Genomic DNA, 16,609 nt, shown 5'->3' with positions numbered 1-16,609 from the left:
CTTACGAGCTTAACGACAACAACACCCGTTCCGAAGTTGTTTTTGCCACTTCCCCGCGTATTAAAGGGGTATCCCAAATAAAGATCACAAACGTGCCTGACGTCCACTGTCAAAGATTTCCGAACCGTCCATATTTTTGTGCTGTCTTTACAACTTTCGTGGTGGTTTATTGTCTACTGTCCGAGCTTCCTTCTTCAATCACAATCACAATCACAATCAAATCGATCATCATGTCAACGAAACAAGGTGGGAACAAGAGATCTGCTCCAGACAGTGGATCAGGATTCAAGAAGGCGAGATTCAGCAATTCCAACAACAAATCTAGTCACAACAAGTCATCGTCAGCGGGTGGTGGTAGATCGAAATCTGACTTTGCAAAGGGCAAACCGAGACCTGCCGCAGTTGGAGGAGGTGCTGGGAACAAATCGTTTGGGAACGGGAAGAGTCGAGCAGCCCCCAGGGAAAGGGAAGAGGAGGTCAAGAGACGAAAGAGACCTATCACTCGTGGTGGTGGAGAAGAGGATGGGGAAGATCAAGATGAAGATATCAGTATGGACGAATCTCCTTCAGACGAAGATGAGATCATGGACCACGATGACGATTCTCCTATGGATGGTCAGGACGAGGAAAACGCTCCGGCTCAGCAGACTTCAGGAGATGGGATGGAAATTGAGAAGAAACGAATGACCAAAGCTGAAAAACAAGCGATTCACGCCGCTCAACCTCATCGAACGACCTTGTTGCCCTCCCATCCGCTCATTCATGACACATTGCTCCCGCTCTGGGAGACTGCTAGACGGGCCGATCTGAGTAAGGAAGAGAGGAAGAAGGCCATCAGCGAGCTTTGGGCGGCTGTGAAGGGCAGAGTCGGCGAGGTCTCCAGAGGACATAAAGGTGGAAGAGTATTGCAAACCGTGAGTTGCAATAGATGAAAACGCCCTCAATTCATTGCGGCGCATGGATAGCTGATTTTGTACGTTAATTGACAGATTGTCAAGTTCGGCGGAAAGGAAGAACGACTTGGTGTGGCTATGGAGCTTGAGCCTCAATGGCGAGCGATGATGGAATCGAAATATTCCAAGGTGAATTGTTTGACTGAGATTACCTCTTGATCTGACGCTGACACGAGTATCCACTTGCAGTTCCTCATGACTAAACTCATTCGATACTGCCCCTCTATCCGACCTCTGCTCATTCCTCATCTCGCCCCTCATCTCCTCACACTTCTCAACCACGCCCATGCCGTCGCTCCCCTTTCAGACTTCTATGACCTCTACGCATCTGCCAAAGAACGTCGAATGCTCGTCCGTGGATTCTACCCTCGAGAAGTCAAGGTCTTCGACGGTGGTAAGCAGACCGGTGAAGTCAAGGGTCTGGAAGGGACGTTGGAGGATATTGGGGATGGGAAAGGTCGAGAGAGGATTTTGGATGCCGTCGAGAAGACCGTCTTGGACGTGTGAGTGTGGTGGTGTGCACATCGCACCTCGAGTGGATCGCTGACGGCCTTCATGACACAGCTTCAATGCAACTCAGAAGACCGCACTCGCTCAAGCTGTCTTCCACCGACTAGTACTCGAATACGTCACTTGTATCTACAAGTATCTCGATGCTGAGACCGCCGACAAGAAGATGCATGAGTTGCTTGCCGCGTGAGCTGCCTGATTACCCTTGAGTCGGTGGGATTTGACAGCTGACATCGTGTCACAGTGGAGCTGAGAGCTTCCCCGAGATTGTGCACACCAAGGATGGGTCTGCCGTTGTGAGAGAGCTGATTGTGCGATCCAATGCTAAGGTACGTGCTGGGTCCAGGGAATTTGGGTTTGTTGCAATGGCTGACACGACATGATCTTTACAGGACCGAAAGCAAATCCTACAGCCGTTGAGAAAGCACGTTGAGGCTCTTTGCAAGGATGGAGATGCTCAAATGGTTCTATTCACGGCGTTCGACTGTGTTGAGTGAGTCACCCTGTGCCGGTTGGATAGCATTTCCGCTGAGACGGAGCTCAGCGACACGAAACTTATGGGCAAAGCCTTCGTCTCTGACATCGTTGGTCTTGCTTCTGACCTCGCATTCGACAAACATGGCCGACGAGTCATCCTTTACCTGCTCACACCTACATCAACAAGGCATTACATTCCCTCACAGTTGTCTTCCCTCGCTGCTTCTGCACAATCCGCCAAGGAGATCGGGACGAGCAAAAAAGATACGGAGACCAGGAGAAAAGAACTTTTGGTTCAGGCCAGCGAAGGGTTACTGAAGGTCGTGGCGGAGAAGGGCGTGGAGATGGTCAAGGACCCCGGAGCGGGCTTGGTCGTGCAGGAAATCATGCTCATTGCGCAAGGAGGTGAGCTTGCTTTATTGATGATCATTGCTGTTAGCTGACATTTACGTATCCCTGTAGATAAATCCGCTGCGATCGAATCTCTCGTATCTCCTCTGCGCGAACCGTACTCCGACCCCGCACCGGTTGACCCCAACCCTGACCCTGCTACATCCCACCCTCTCGATCTCTCCCATTCCATCCGAACATACAAGACCCTTCTCTCGGGAGGTCACTACAACACTTCCACTCAGACACTCACAGTACTTGACCCGACCCTGTCGCCGTCTTTCGCTCGTGCCTTCTGGGACGCAATCACCAGCGAAGAAGCAGGAGGCGAGGACAACGCCGTGCGAATTGCCAAGGGCAACGCGCCATTCGTCGTCGTGGAGTTGATAGAGGCGTTGGTGAAGGGGGGTGATGGGGATGAGGTGAAGAAGGTCTTGGGCAAGAAGGGTGTCAAGGAGGACGTGGAGAAGAGCGTGAGAAAAGGAGCGACGCTTTTGGCAGAGAAGATTGCCGGATTGTAAAGCAAAGTTTGTGTGTGATTGAGTACTTGTGGGTGCGACGCGTTCCTGGTTTGCTCATCGCTTTCTGTCCTCACGATTCGGCATGCATTTGCGTCTCTGTCGATCTGTGCAGCGCGCATCCTTGTGGCAATGTTCGTCAAGTCCCCAGTCACTCACATGCATGCATGGTATCAGATCTGGACGTAACGTTTGAGACGATCATCGATTTCAGACATGGAAGCCAAGGTGATTGGACTGACGCACAGCGCACGACACCTCCAGTCGTTGGAACAGACTCCGTGGACGATCCTCACGAAAAGATGAGCTTGGCTCCAACGCGGATCAGACTGTACTGTATTGTGATAGCATTTTCATTCACGAACGACAGCGCGCAACGTACAGAGAGGGACTGATCGGCCTCAAGCCGCTGGTCATTCGCCACGACACGAGACACAGATGTGCAGATTGTCGCTGTGTATAATGAGTTATACTGCACGAGGCAGACATGATCGAACACGCTGACTCGTCTCGTCCTCATCGCCCCCACAAGAGCTCTAGCTTCTATACATAAGAACGCACAGTACGACAAATTGCATTACTTCTTCCTCCTCTTGGTTTAACCTCTTCTCACCGTTACCGACTTGATCACTATTCGTTCCACAATCACAACTCAGTACTAGTGAGACTCGCTCGATCTCAACTTCAAGGTCACTATCAATTCATCGACACGACCTCCAGTCACCCATCACGATGCTCGTCTTCGCCACCCTCTTGCTGTTCATCGCCATTGCCTCCGCCAAGATCTGCAATGTCACGGTCCCCACTTCCGCTCTCGTGGGCGAGACTATCCAAGCGACTCTTCAGACTCAGGCGTATATTCAGCATTGGGATGATTTCGGTGTGAGTGGCGGCGAGTGGCTGAGCCGGTTCTGCTGTGTAAAGCTGACTTGGATCGACGGATCGTTTGTGTCCAGGTGATCTGGGGGCTCGTTCGAGCTGAGAAAGAATGTATTGATTGTATCGGCTTCGATCTTGGCTATAACAATCTCTAGTAAGTCGATCTCGAGTTGAGTCGGACGACTCCCAGTATCCACGTATTCCTAATACCTATCCACCTTGGCGCTGAATTGAGCTGATCCAATGTACCTCACCCAGTAACGACGGTATCTACCCGCTGGCACTTGGCAATATGTCGTATTGGATCACACTGCCCGATACGGTTCCGGGAAAGTATCTCTTCACAGCAGCAGTTCCGCACTTGACAGGGGTGAGTACGATCGTGCAGAACACTGCCCTCTTGTCAGACCGCCGGTAAATCCTCCGGCCATGGATGAGGAGAGGTCAAATTCCCCTTTTCACACCAGTCTCAGTATGATATGATTGTATGCGGAGGACCACTGCTGACTTAAAAGACTGCTTTCTTCATAGGCATACGGGTCCACCGGTTTCACTTACTTGAACCAGACCATTGAACTCGTTGCCGCTACTGGCAATGATGTCCAATGATTCACTCGCTCATAACAGGGCTGAAGACGAGGTGAGAGCGGCCGATAACTGACTTGGTTAGTCGAAAGAAAACTGAGTGGTGAGATATATCGGCTTGTGGACAATTGAATCAAGCTCTCAAAATACCTTCTTGTCATGAAGCAGATATCTTTGTTACCTATACCACGTTCTGATTTGAAGTGCCGTCTGATGGCAACGAAGTCAAAAAAACCTATGTAATCCTGTGCATACACAAAGGGCTCGTACTAACCTACAATTATGGACCGACAAGTAAGAGATCATGATAAGATCTGCCAGACCCGTCGTACATTAGCTCAAATCATCCGGTTGACCCAATGCCAACTTACAGCAAGTAAGACAACGGCGATGACAATGACAAGGATGATCAAGAGACATGCCATTCTGCGTCCTGCTTTACGTTGATACTCGTGCGCCGTTGTCAGCTCTTCTGCGGCAGAAGACGTATCCCTAGCAACGAAAGTGACGTTGCTCTCAATGTTATCTGAGCAAGTATCGTAGGTCAGTTCATGGACTCAAACATGTTTGAAAGAGTCGGTGATGGGAATGACCAGAATAGGATAAGGCGCAATGAATGTATCTCCTCCCCAACTTACCGATTAAACCACCTTGCTCGACCACCATGGTCCCCAAATCTCTGAAGATATCGTTCAGTTCATGGATACCCGTCTCAATTTCTCGTATTTCTGACTCTCGCTCGGCAATCAGCGTTTCTTGAAACTCCAGCTCTTGCGGAGAGACTCTGCATTCAGGTAGTCATGATCAGCTTCGCCTTTTTCAGTCGCGTTAGGACAAAAGAAGCTGGTAGTGTAAGTAAAACATACTGTTGGACCTGATGTTGCGCTTGAACCTGTTCCAGCTCTACTGATCCTCGAGGTTCGTCAAGGCTATAATGCAAAGGCTTCAGCTCCTACCTGATTCAGCAACCCGGCGTGATAGGTCACTCACCCTTCTTCAGACTCCTCTACCATCCTATCTACCTTCCGCTTCTGACTCTCCACAAACGATCTCTGCCTTTCCGCCGAGAGACGTTGGACCTTCTGAAAAGCGCCGATAGCACTCTGGAACTCTTTCGACAGTTTCGTTTGGATCGGTTTTCGGGTTGCCTACAATAATCGCATGACAGAAGATAAGCTCTGTACACCGCATTTCTCGTCCCTGGGGTCGATCAAGTCAAAGTGAGAGACAAAACGATGAACGTGGACTCACAAATTCTCCTCCTGCAGGGTATGTGGCCAGTGTCTTCACGTCCTCTGTAGATTTCTTGACCATATCACGAGTTGCTTCAGTCAGGTTGTGTCTGCCCAACGCAAGGAGGAAAGTCGTTAGCCTGTCTTGACACCAGATACCACATAGCCCGTCAAGGGCTATATCTCTAGTCTTTTAAAAAGCTTGAGACCTCTGCGTCTGAATATGGGAACGCGACAACACTCACAGACTGGTCCGTAAAGCGGGTCCATCTGTATTCCCACCGAGTTTGTCGACCAAACGTTGTATTCCTTGAACATTGGACTGAACCTTGAATATCTGGATGGAGACGGAGTCTTTGAGTGCTGTGAAGGTCGCATCTTGATCTGGTGGGGAAATTAGGTCGTGAGAACGAATTGAGAGGATGCAGGCAGAGTAGAAGTGGTCATCGATGACGGACGACGGGGGAGGAAGAGCAGATGTATAAGTGACGATGCCAGCGCTACTCACCCGGTGCATTGTTCCTCAATAGAGGCTGTGATTGACCTCTTTCCAGATCGTTGAATGACATGGTGGTGAAGGGTGTGATCTGTGAGATGGCGAGGGATGAGCAATTGAAAGGTGGATGTTGATGGAGATGGTTGATGCCTTTGATTAGGTGGCAACAAATGTAAGTTACAAAAAGCGGGAATCACCGGCAGCGCGTAAATGATTTACATTATTGATACTCGCTTCGCACCTTTCACCGGGTCGATGTTGTTGTCCTGGTCGCAGTAGTTGTCAGCAACGAAGAACAAGCATAAGATGAAGCTGTAACATGTCACGCTCTGCTGCTCCGTGAGTTGTCTTCTCCCTCTGAATGGTGTCAACCCGGTCAAGGTCTGACATACTCGACCTGATACTACATCCCTTTCCACCACCCCGATTCCACCGTTCGTCTCGGTCCGTACCAGACCCACACGTATCGCCGCCGACTCGACCTCACTCATATGTCAGGATACGGATCTACGGGGCGATATCACGATAGGCCCCGGCGTCGTCGTCCATCCAAAGGTGACGATATTAGCCCTGGGGGGACCCATAGTCATCGGTGCAGAATGCATTGTGGAGGAATTGGTGGTCATTGTGAATAGGTAGGTTATTTTCGTTTTCAACAGGATCACAGGCGATTCCAACGCCTACCATGTGCCAGAGCATGCAAGATGTCTCAGAACGTGATATAAGAAGCGATGCTTCTCAGGAGTACGCTCAGTTGACAAGAGATCTTCTCGCAGAGGAAAAAACACGATGAAGATTGGTCAAGGAAATCATTTCATGGTAGCGAGTCGTAAGTGAGCCTTCCATCGACCATTCGCTTGCTGCCCGCCGCCAGTCTCTCTTGCACTTTTACGTGTGAAAGTACCCGTCGACTGACTTCGACGCTGTGTTCGCGCAGAAATCGAATCACCCTCAATAGGCCATTTCAACACTTTTCAACCGCGATGCAAAGCTTCTTCGGGGGTGATTGTGACTGATCATTGTACGCTGAGTGAGTGTCCGAACAACTCCTCACTAGCGGTCTCAGTGATGGACACAATTTGCTTCCCTCCGAATGAAAGCCTGTGTTCAAACCTGTTCGACAATCGCGTCTCCCCGTTTCCCCATGCAATACATTCTTCTCGTATTCCCCAAACGCTTCTTTCCAATCCAACATCATTTATCCTTACTGACCTCCCCCCTTTTCGAACATAGGCGCCGGAACGATCCTTTTGCCCCTACTCTTACCCACCACCTCGCCCGAACCAAGTCTCATCCCCGAGATCCTCCCGCCATATTCTGTGATCTTCGGCTCTGCTTCCGATCGCAGGATATGGGACGGGAGTGGGGAGTCTGCCGAACAGGCCTTGAGGGGTAAACATGTTGAATACTTGAGGGAGGTCATACCGAAGTAAGTTAATTTACACACCCTCTCAGAGCGGAGCAGAGAATAGCAAACAGAGGGATGGAAGTGAGATGATGCGCCGCTCAGACGCAAGACGGTCATATTGCTGATCAGCGCTGTCACTCAGGTATAATCGCTTACGAGCAACATGATCAGCTCTCCTGCGAAAGACGAACATGTTTTGCATCAATTTCGTGGTGATGGCCCATCATGTCCCGGCAAATGCGACTATAAACATGCATGATGATACCCAATGAAGCTATGCGATGTCATGCCATGCTGACGAAACAAAGTGGTGAAGTGTGTAATGTATTCGTCTACTATCAGTCAAATAAATTCCCCTTCTTCAATGCCGCCGCATCGGGTCCTATGTCCCTGGTGATGCTTGCCAATTGCGCCCAAAACGACGACGAGACAACTGATCCACCTTCAATGCTAGTCTCGATCTGGATAATTAGAAATAAAGATCAGCGATTGTGGCTACAAGGCGGTCACCGATCACTTACCTCTGAATAGGTCACTGGACGACCGTTGAACCCTTGCTCTTTGACCTTGACACAGCGTTTGAGCACCTCTTCCTCAGACTCAGTCACTATCTCAAGCTCCTCATCGCTCTCAATATCGTATGTCTCCCCCTGGATAGTCACACTAGAAGGAGGTCGAGTGAATTGAGCTCCAGCCACGTATTCTTGAAACACCGCTCCGATCTGTTCAGGCGTTTGATCATCCGACACGGGTCTAGTCGATTCGGAGATGATTTGTATGTCAATTGGTCTGATTGAAAAAGCGTTCTGTTAGCATTATCCAACTGTGGGTCGTCAGCGAACTCACCTGTCTGGGAGGAAGATGTTGATCTCTGTGATCGCGCCTATCTCAGCCTTGATTACCAGAGGCTCATCGGGCACTGATACTGCTTCCGTCCCCTCAACTCCTTCAAATTTCTCCACGACTTGCGCCGACTCTGCCACCGAATCCGCGGAGGCTTCCACTGTGACTGGAACCTCAGAACTTTCAGAACCTGCCACAACATCTGCCTGCGACTCATTCTCAAGTGCCAACTCCTTCTCCATCTTGTCCAACATTTCCCCTAATTGGTCCTGCCATTTGACTTCCTCTTCCGCCTTCTCTGCCTTCCTTCCGGCCGGCAGAGCACATGTAAAGATCACGGTCTTCGACTTGCCATCAACGGGACTTGACCTGTATTGTAGTCTGTGGATCTTTAGTGCGGAGCCCGGAATTGGGAACTGAGTCATGGCGGGGGTCAAGCTAAAGCGATGCGATCGTCAGCTCGTCCGTCGAAAGTAACATGCACGGACGGCATGTGCGAGGATGCGACTCACCTCGGTGCAAAAATCGGCCGTCTGTCCTCCTCACTGCCAATCCATTTTTGTGCGTTTTCCACAGGCCATTGTCCTGGTAGAGGTGAGTCGAAGGTACCCACACTACTACCGTCTCTGGGTTCGACGCCGAACAACAAGTGTCCAGTTCTGATTTTCACCGTAGTCTTGTCTCCCTCTCGTATCGGTGACACCATGTCGTCCACGAGCTCATTCAGAGTCTGGTTTTGACCTTTGTGTAAGCCTCCACGGGTGTTAGTATGTCGTATACCTCCTTTAGCCAAGTCTTCCTGCCTATGATCTAGCTCTCGTCGAGCAGGCTTCGATGTCCATTGACTGACTTTCCGCAATCTAAACATTGTTTGATTCGAGACAGAAGCGGATTGATCCCACGCTAGTGGCTCGGTGAGCGACAGATTGAAAGGATATAGGGAGAATCGGTCGCTTCGTTGTGTGTTTGCTTCAGCGGCGTGGGCTTGGAAGTGGGAAGGGACAGGAAGGAGGATGCGGTTGGGTCGAGTACTGGATAGAATCCGAGTCTGCGCAACATACACGTTATGAGTTTGATCTTCCCCGTTTTGAGGAGTCCGGAGGCTTACTCGTAAACTGGCCATCGACAGTAATCGTCTTGCATCTTCGGCATCATGAACATTCATCGCAGTGGCGCGGTACTGACAGGACTTCAGCATTGTCCGGGGACGCGGAGCGTGTTACGTATCTGTCAGACTCACGGAATTATCTGATACAGGCTCAACATAAGCTCCTGCCGCATTAGAGACGAGTTGAAGCAGCTCGACATTCGCCTTCATCCCGTGAACTTCGTCTATTGTGAATTCTATCGTTCGTAACGACTGCATCGTCGGTCAATCAAGGACATCAGCCTTCAACCTTCACAATGAGCCTTCAAGCCGACATACCTCTTGCCGTTGAGTGAGGATTTGATCCAGACTCTGTAATGCATCGTCGCTACCTCGAGCAGAAAGCACCATCCGTCTCTGGTCGCCAGATCTGAAGCGCATATTACGTGCTTCCATTGCTGGTATGACTGAAAATTGCACATTCTCTTCTTGGATGAACTGTTGAACTAGGTCGTTGTCTCGCAGGAAAAGGAACAATTCGGGAGCAGGCAAGTCGAACACTGAGTGGGTAAGAAGTGTCAGTATCCCAATCGGTGATACACAGGACCATAGGGAAAGACTATGGTGACTTGTGAAGAAGAAGGCAAATCAAAAGAGGCATATGGGTGCAACTTGACTGCGAAACCAGATACCAATGTAGAGATTGGAAAACGCTAACTCACCCTTCTCTTCCGCAATTCTTTCCTCCGGTCTATCTCTCGGTTCTACCCATCCCCAACTATCCATGATCTTTTTGATGATGCTCCCCTTATTCATCCTCTCTCCTCTGCCGAACTGCAACCCCATCTCCTTCGCAAACACTCTCATCTGTTTGGCTACGAATGCCGAGTCCATCGAGTTGTGTAGTTGTTGGTGAAGACGAGGGTAGGCATGATGCCAAGGATTGGGAGGCGGCGTGTCGGGCCGTTTGGAGAGTAAATCGGACAGGGAAGGTGTTGAAGTGGTATTTGACGGTTGGGAAGAAGAAGCTTGAGCAGAGGTTGACGAGGGACTCAGTACGTCGGTCCAGGACGACGAATTCTGGGAAGATGACAACGAAGGGAGGGATGTTGAAGTAGAGACACTAGTCGCTGAAGTTGGAGACGGTGAGGGGGAAGTGCTGGAAGGATTCTCCGAATGAATAGCATCAAACAATCGTTTGGCATTGATCATCGCTTGTTTCCTCAATCTCGGATTAGGTCTGAGTATCCTCTTCCCGTCCCTGTTCCTCCCTTGCCCACCCCTACCCACCGGAGAAGCAGTACCACTACTCGTTGTGGCCGCAGCCGCGGCAGACGAGGCGAATCGTCGAAAGGCTGCATAGCTGGATTCAGCATGAGGATGATTGAGACCGCACTCGCATCGAGCTGTGGGAGCTGAGATTCGACTGAGTCGAAGAGCCGATTGTCGTGCCGCAGAGCGAAGGTTCATCATGGTGGCGTCCTTCTAAAACCTGGACAAGGAAGGTGAGGAGATCGGGTTCGCGTAAAGCGTTTTGGATGATGTGTTGTTGTGATTGATGATGGACCACCGACGAAATTTCAGATTGACAGGATGGAAATCGGCTCGAGATGCAAGTAGACGGAGTTGGTCGCTATCTCCGACCTCCCCCCCCTCCAGATCATCTGTTGAAAAGTCCAACTCCAGCTTGTGCAATGCTATTCATGCATCTATGATTGTGTCACCGTGTCCGTAGTAGAGTCCCTATTGATGTACAATTTCATACCGGTTGTGAGCCGACAATCTTCTTTCCTCCTGGCGCTATGTGATGAACTTATACGGGTTCATGATCCCCTTTGGATCAATCAACTGCTTGATCTGCCTCATCAGTTCTATCGAGGTGGGTGATTGGGAATACGAGATATAGGGCGCTTTCATTGCACCTATGAGACGACTGAAATCAGTATCATATCGGTCATGGCCTAACGCCAAGCGGCCAACGGGAAGACGTACCTAGACCATGTTCTGCTGATATCGACCCGTTGTTCTCCGCGACCAGCTCGTAAACAAAGGGCTCGATAGCGCTCTGCACTTCTTCCGAGAATTCGGTAGCCACCACATTCAGATGCAAATTACCTGATGATGTCAAGTTTAATGGAATCCGTTAGCTCAGCTCTTGACCTCGCGGACATACAAGCTACTTACCGTCTCCCATGTGTCCGAATCCCGCCACACTCTTGACCTTTCCTGTTCCATCGTCCTTCAACATACCCACATCTCTCATTCTCTGCCTCATGTGCTCAACAAGACAGTACATCTTCTCCACCGGCACTGACAGGTCGTATTTGTATGCTTTGCCCGCCTTACTCAAGGATTCGGGACAAAGCTCGCGGATTCGCCAGAGTGAGGCGGATTGGGTAGAGTCTTGAGCAAGGACACCGTCCAAAATAAGGGAAGAGGATATCAGGGATTCGAACAGGTTGGAGAGCTTCTATCGAACAGGAAGCCGGGGTGAGATTGGCAGCCGTTCAACGCTTGGGACATGGTCACGAACTACGAGACACGTAGGAACTCACCTCTGAATCATGTTCAGCATTACTTCCCCCTGTTTCCACCAAACAATAGAATCCGCCTTCTTTCCCTTCCTCGAACACCTTCTTTACCCCACCGTGACGCTTCACAGCTTCATAAGCAGTCTTGTCGAACATCTCAAAGGCGGACAAGATCTCTCCCAGATGCGATTTCGTCTCCGCGAACACTTTCAGACAAGCTTCGTATGATGGCAAGGAGAATAAAGCGACGTTGTTTGATTTCGGACGACGAGGACAAAGGATTGAGACGGCTGTTACTATACCGATAGATCCTTCGGAACCGATGAAAAGTTGTTTGAGGTCGTATCCTAGCGGTCAAACAACGAGTCAGATGTAGCTTTGAGATCCAAATTCTGTTGTAGAGCCTTCCACCGCGCTCCTACTCACCCGTATTGTCTTTTAACAACCCACTCAATCCATTCCAGATCGTTCCATCTGGCAAGACCACCTCAAGACCAAGCACGCTTCCTCTCAAACTACCATATCGCAGCAATCTCAGCCCTCCCGCGTTGGTAGCTACATTTCCTCCGATCTGACAGCTTCCTTTCGCCCCCAGGTCAAGGGGGAAGATGAAGCCCTCTGCCTGTTTGGAGAGATATGAATCGGCTTGTTCGAGGATCACCCCGGATTCGGCAGTAAGAACTCCTGACATTGGATCGAAAGATCGGATCTTGTTGAGAGAAGAAAGGGAAAGGATGAGTTCGTCGTGAATTGGGGTGGAGCCGCCTGAGTTGAGCATCAAAGGATTGTTAGTAAAGATTGTACTCGGGCGGCATGATATCTTTGCAGCAATCAGGCCCAATTTCCCCTTCCAGTCCAAATGTGCGCCATTCCCCAACAGCAAAATCAACCACAAGACGGTAAAGGACCTTTCTCATTGACGGCTCTCCTCCGAAGTGTCTCCATGACCATGACTGATCTCACCACCCAAACAGCAAGACCAAGGGAACAGACCGGTAAAGCGGATACCAGGAAAGCAAGATAGACTAACCTACCAGCCCCGTATTCCCTCCTTGCGGCACCACCCCTATCCCATTCTCCCCACACCATCTAATCACCTTACTCACTTCCTCCGTATTCCTTGGCTTCAGAACCACCTGGGATCTACCCTCATATTTAGCCATCCAATCTCGATTATATGGTTGCAGATCATCCGAAGAAGCCGAATTGTCAAACGTTGATAATACTGAGTTGGAGGACGGGAGGAGGGCTCGGAGTTGGGAGATATGGGCGGGTTGGAGACGACTCAAGTGGGTAGCACGAGGTGGGAGGGTTGAGACTTTGCGTATAGGGAGGATACAAGGTGAAAAAGCTAAAAGATGCGATGGAGGCCTTTGTGGATTTCGAGAGACATTGAAGGCCAGGACCCTTTTCAAATGAAGCGGCATACTCCAGCTGCTCCAGTATCACTACTCCTACCTCTCAAGTACCCGCCTCTCATAACAGGCATCAAGACGCAATCGTGAAGAACGATAATGAGAGGTAATAAATCTGGGATCCCTTTCTGCGAGAGCGCCCATCAGGCACGCAATCGGATCGGAGCCGGAAATCCGAGCTTTGGTCTGTATCATCTAAAAGAGCTGCATGAACGAGTATCCTGCAGATGCAATGCATAGATGTTCGTCTGCATGCTCCTAGGCTACTCCTTCACATTCACCATGCTAGGTCTGAGGTCTTCCACCTTGTTCGCACCAAGTAATCGCATCACAAGGAGGATTTCCGATTGCAAAACTGTGATAATATGAAGAATCAGTGTTGACCTCAGCAGAATGTATCGATCCCATACTCACTGCCTACAGCATGCTCGACGCCCTTGTCTCCTCCGACCGTTTGAGCATACAAGAACCCTCTGCCCACACCAACAGCATTCGCGCCCAGACACAGTGCTTTGACCACATCCGTTCCTCTCCAGATACCTCCATCTACCCAAATCTCGAATTTCCTGTCTAATGGCTTGGCATCTTTCAAATCTGGTGGAGTGAGATTTTCGGGATTGTCCAAGAGAGCCTGAGAGACACCTGTTTGGCCACGATACTCCGGTCGGAGGAGGTATGGCGCATGTTTTCGGATCTCAAGGAGCGTATGCAGACCTGTAGAGGTAGTGTCTAGCTGTCTACCGCCATGATTTGAGAGCACTATCCCGTCTGCTCCGTTCTTGTACGCCAAAACAGCATCCTGTTTCGAGCCGTACTGTAAGTCTAGATGACGGGAGCTAGACAAAAGGGGCTTCTGTACTCACCTCGACAGTTTGGATACCCTTCACGAGCAAAGGGAGATCAGTTTGCGTTCTAATCCATTTGATATCGTCCCAATGTAAATCGGGATCAACCCCGGCGAACATGGCTTCACTGACACCCTTGGTGTCCTCATGCTTCTCATACGCTCCAGTGGAAGGGGGCTCGAAAGATCCCTTCAGTCTCAAGTCACGTTCTCGCTTCCCACCGACGGCAGCGTCTACTGTGAGCAGGATCGCATCGAGTTTTAGCTTGTTGACCTTTTTGATGACTTCGGCGGCAAGATCACGTTTCGAGTTGACGTAGAGCTGGAAGAAGAGGGGCTGAGAGGGAGATCGAGCGGCACAGATTTCCTCGAGGGAACAAGAGGCGAAAGACGAGATCTGAAAGTATGTCAGCCACTGCGCTATGTTGGACGAAAGCGCGTAGGACGAAGGGGAACGGACTCATATACTGGAAATACACGGGTAGATGAAATAAGACCTACACATTGAATAATACCGGTCGTGCCGGCACCTCTCGTCAAGTTCACTTCTCCAAGCGGATGTCCAAGTTTCGCCATCGCCCTGATCTCGTCATCAGACAGATCATCTGACCTCGCTCATCACCAAACTCACGCAGGGGAGATCATGACAGGTATCGTACTCTTGTGGCCGAGGATCTCTGTAGCTGCATCCGCTTTGGCCACTTGTCTGAGGATTCGAGGTCGGAAAGTGACTTTTTGGTAATCGGTGTTGTTTGCGATTTTGGCTAAAACGTCAGATCGCTCGTCAGCTTGGTTGTAGACTTCTCAGAGGCAGGCTCCTCTCATCTCCATCCTCATTCAGCCGAAACGTGCTCAATTGCTCCCCTAACTCCCCACGACACTCACTGATTTCATCATCACCCGCTGACGAATAGTACGCCCATCCGACCGCTGATAACATCTCTTTTGCTGTCTTCTCGAAATCTCTCATATTGACAATCCCTCCTAGCCCCTTCTCCTCGATCTCCTTCCTCTTTTTCTCGATCCTAGCTCCTTCTTCCTCCTCATCCTTCGAGAACTTCAATCTCAATTCATCCTTCTCTTCATCGGAAGCTGTCGAGACGTCGAGACGTCCTAGATGGTAGACGTTCGGCGGGAGGTTCTCTTCGTCAAGTTGATCGGTGGGATGTCGGGGTTGAAATATGGGAGTGACGTCGCGCGATCGGTTGCTTTTGATGATCTCAGGTCCACCAGGATGGTCTTCGATAAATTCTGTGACGCTGTGGATAAAGATCAACGCGGGTCCAATGGCAAATAGGCCGAAAGTAAAAGTGACACCTCGATGGCCTGGTAGGAATGACTCACTTGTAGACCTCCCCCTTAATTACTACCCAGATCTCATCCCCATCTTTCCTGTCCAACACATCTTTGATCGAGACAGATCTCACGCCGACCTCTTTCCCTCCATCATCCGCCGAATGCACTCTGTCAGGAACCGCTGAGGCTACTGTATCGGGATGCGAGTCTAGATGTGCTCTATTGAGGTAAAGGTATGTCTGTGAAGTGCTTCCCAGTCAGCTTGTACCTTGATATAAGGTAGGATTGCGATTGCTTGAGCGGTTTAGATAGATTAGAATGACGAAGATATCGGTATATCGAGGCGGCAAATGACCGATGTCGATGCATGGACGTCCACTCACAGGTATAGCGAGAGCCACTCCGGCTCCTATGAGGAAACCCGATGGAGCAGGCCTGATCACTGTACTCTGACCAGAAAGACCTCTTCGAAATGAGGATGCAGTGGCCAATCTTGGTGACCTCAACGCGGACCGAAGAGTCGAAGACGAAAAGTGCAGAGGCATGCTGACAAGATATCGACTTGAGTTGGGAACTAACGCTGTGAATTCGATGTTCCGATCTGGAAGTGTTCTTCGTCTCCTTGTTGGTCACTCCCTTTTGTCGATCCGACCTATGCTTGCTGTACAAACTAAGGATCAAGATGAGATGTCAAAAGGACAAAGTCGGTGGTTGGTCGGTGAATGGAGAGTCTTTTGGTTGGTTGTTATTGCGGCCCGGTGATTGCCGAACTGCAGAGATCTCTTCTTCGGTCTATCATTTCTCCGATCACCCCGACGTATTCATTGTTGGATTATTGGCCCCCCTATCATCGTATATGCATAGCTAACCAGCACGTATACTTGATCAGAGGTGCCAAATGGCACCTTGCATGACATTCTGGCGCGAGTGACCTGGCTCATCCGAGCTTCGAAGCGAAGAACGTCGATTGTTTAGAGCTCGTGGAAAGTGTTCCGGAATCTCAGGTCTAGCTTAAGCTTAACTTACATCTGTCGGTGGCTGAGTACCGCTCGAAGAGATTTCCATTCGACCGATGATGACGGGTCATTTAAACGTCAACGGACAACGCATCGTCCATACATGTTCGTCAAAAGCAAAGATACACA

The 16,609-nt window shown here is 50.1% G+C and overlaps 7 protein-coding genes across 7 annotated transcripts; 3 read left to right on the top strand and 4 right to left on the bottom strand.

Moving 5' to 3' along the window:
- Positions 1–230: 230 nt before the first annotated feature.
- On the top strand, positions 231–2,851 carry IAR55_000469 (uncharacterized protein; the record flags this gene model as incomplete). Its single annotated transcript, XM_066943605.1, has 8 exons — positions 231–914; positions 990–1,082; positions 1,143–1,456; positions 1,518–1,649; positions 1,708–1,792; positions 1,856–1,956; positions 2,008–2,345; positions 2,403–2,851. The coding sequence occupies 8 exons, from the start codon at positions 231–233 to the stop codon at positions 2,849–2,851; spliced, it is 2,196 nt and encodes a 731-aa protein (XP_066806147.1).
- A 729-nt stretch (positions 2,852–3,580) lies between these two features.
- IAR55_000468 (uncharacterized protein) lies at positions 3,581–4,336 on the top strand (the record flags this gene model as incomplete). Its single annotated transcript, XM_066943604.1, has 4 exons — positions 3,581–3,730; positions 3,805–3,881; positions 3,986–4,097; positions 4,259–4,336. 4 exons carry the CDS (start codon positions 3,581–3,583, stop codon positions 4,334–4,336), a joined length of 417 nt encoding a protein of 138 aa, XP_066806146.1.
- Positions 4,337–4,614: 278 nt separating this feature from the next.
- Positions 4,615–6,113, bottom strand: IAR55_000467 (uncharacterized protein; the record flags this gene model as incomplete). The annotated part of the gene is made up of 8 exons (XM_066943603.1): positions 4,615–4,626; positions 4,684–4,838; positions 4,951–5,096; positions 5,179–5,241; positions 5,303–5,460; positions 5,564–5,654; positions 5,790–5,928; positions 6,053–6,113. 8 exons carry the CDS (start codon positions 6,111–6,113, stop codon positions 4,615–4,617), a joined length of 825 nt encoding a protein of 274 aa, XP_066806145.1.
- A 246-nt stretch (positions 6,114–6,359) lies between these two features.
- IAR55_000466 (uncharacterized protein) lies at positions 6,360–7,473 on the top strand (the record flags this gene model as incomplete). Its single annotated transcript, XM_066943602.1, has 5 exons — positions 6,360–6,379; positions 6,496–6,675; positions 6,817–6,869; positions 6,978–7,070; positions 7,274–7,473. 5 exons carry the CDS (start codon positions 6,360–6,362, stop codon positions 7,471–7,473), a joined length of 546 nt encoding a protein of 181 aa, XP_066806144.1.
- A 313-nt stretch (positions 7,474–7,786) lies between these two features.
- On the bottom strand, positions 7,787–10,851 carry IAR55_000465 (uncharacterized protein; the record flags this gene model as incomplete). Its single annotated transcript, XM_066943601.1, has 8 exons — positions 7,787–7,909; positions 7,970–8,237; positions 8,295–8,729; positions 8,804–9,339; positions 9,400–9,471; positions 9,532–9,651; positions 9,718–9,938; positions 10,101–10,851. The coding sequence occupies 8 exons, from the start codon at positions 10,849–10,851 to the stop codon at positions 7,787–7,789; spliced, it is 2,526 nt and encodes an 841-aa protein (XP_066806143.1).
- Positions 10,852–11,178: 327 nt separating this feature from the next.
- Positions 11,179–13,336, bottom strand: IAR55_000464 (uncharacterized protein; the record flags this gene model as incomplete). Its single annotated transcript, XM_066943600.1, has 6 exons — positions 11,179–11,300; positions 11,371–11,493; positions 11,563–11,848; positions 11,934–12,256; positions 12,336–12,674; positions 12,940–13,336. 6 exons carry the CDS (start codon positions 13,334–13,336, stop codon positions 11,179–11,181), a joined length of 1,590 nt encoding a protein of 529 aa, XP_066806142.1.
- A 251-nt stretch (positions 13,337–13,587) lies between these two features.
- IAR55_000463 (uncharacterized protein) lies at positions 13,588–16,009 on the bottom strand (the record flags this gene model as incomplete). The annotated part of the gene is made up of 8 exons (XM_066943599.1): positions 13,588–13,679; positions 13,739–14,123; positions 14,188–14,565; positions 14,670–14,748; positions 14,800–14,932; positions 15,054–15,427; positions 15,513–15,703; positions 15,848–16,009. 8 exons carry the CDS (start codon positions 16,007–16,009, stop codon positions 13,588–13,590), a joined length of 1,794 nt encoding a protein of 597 aa, XP_066806141.1.
- Between the last annotated feature and the right edge of the window lie 600 nt (positions 16,010–16,609).

Source organism: Kwoniella newhampshirensis, chromosome 1 (genome assembly GCF_039105145.1).
Source record: "Kwoniella newhampshirensis strain CBS 13917 chromosome 1, whole genome shotgun sequence".
Lineage (NCBI taxonomy): Eukaryota > Fungi > Basidiomycota > Tremellomycetes > Tremellales > Cryptococcaceae > Kwoniella > Kwoniella newhampshirensis.
Note: the sequence above shows the minus strand (reverse complement) of the source record. Positions and strands in the feature narration are given on the sequence as shown.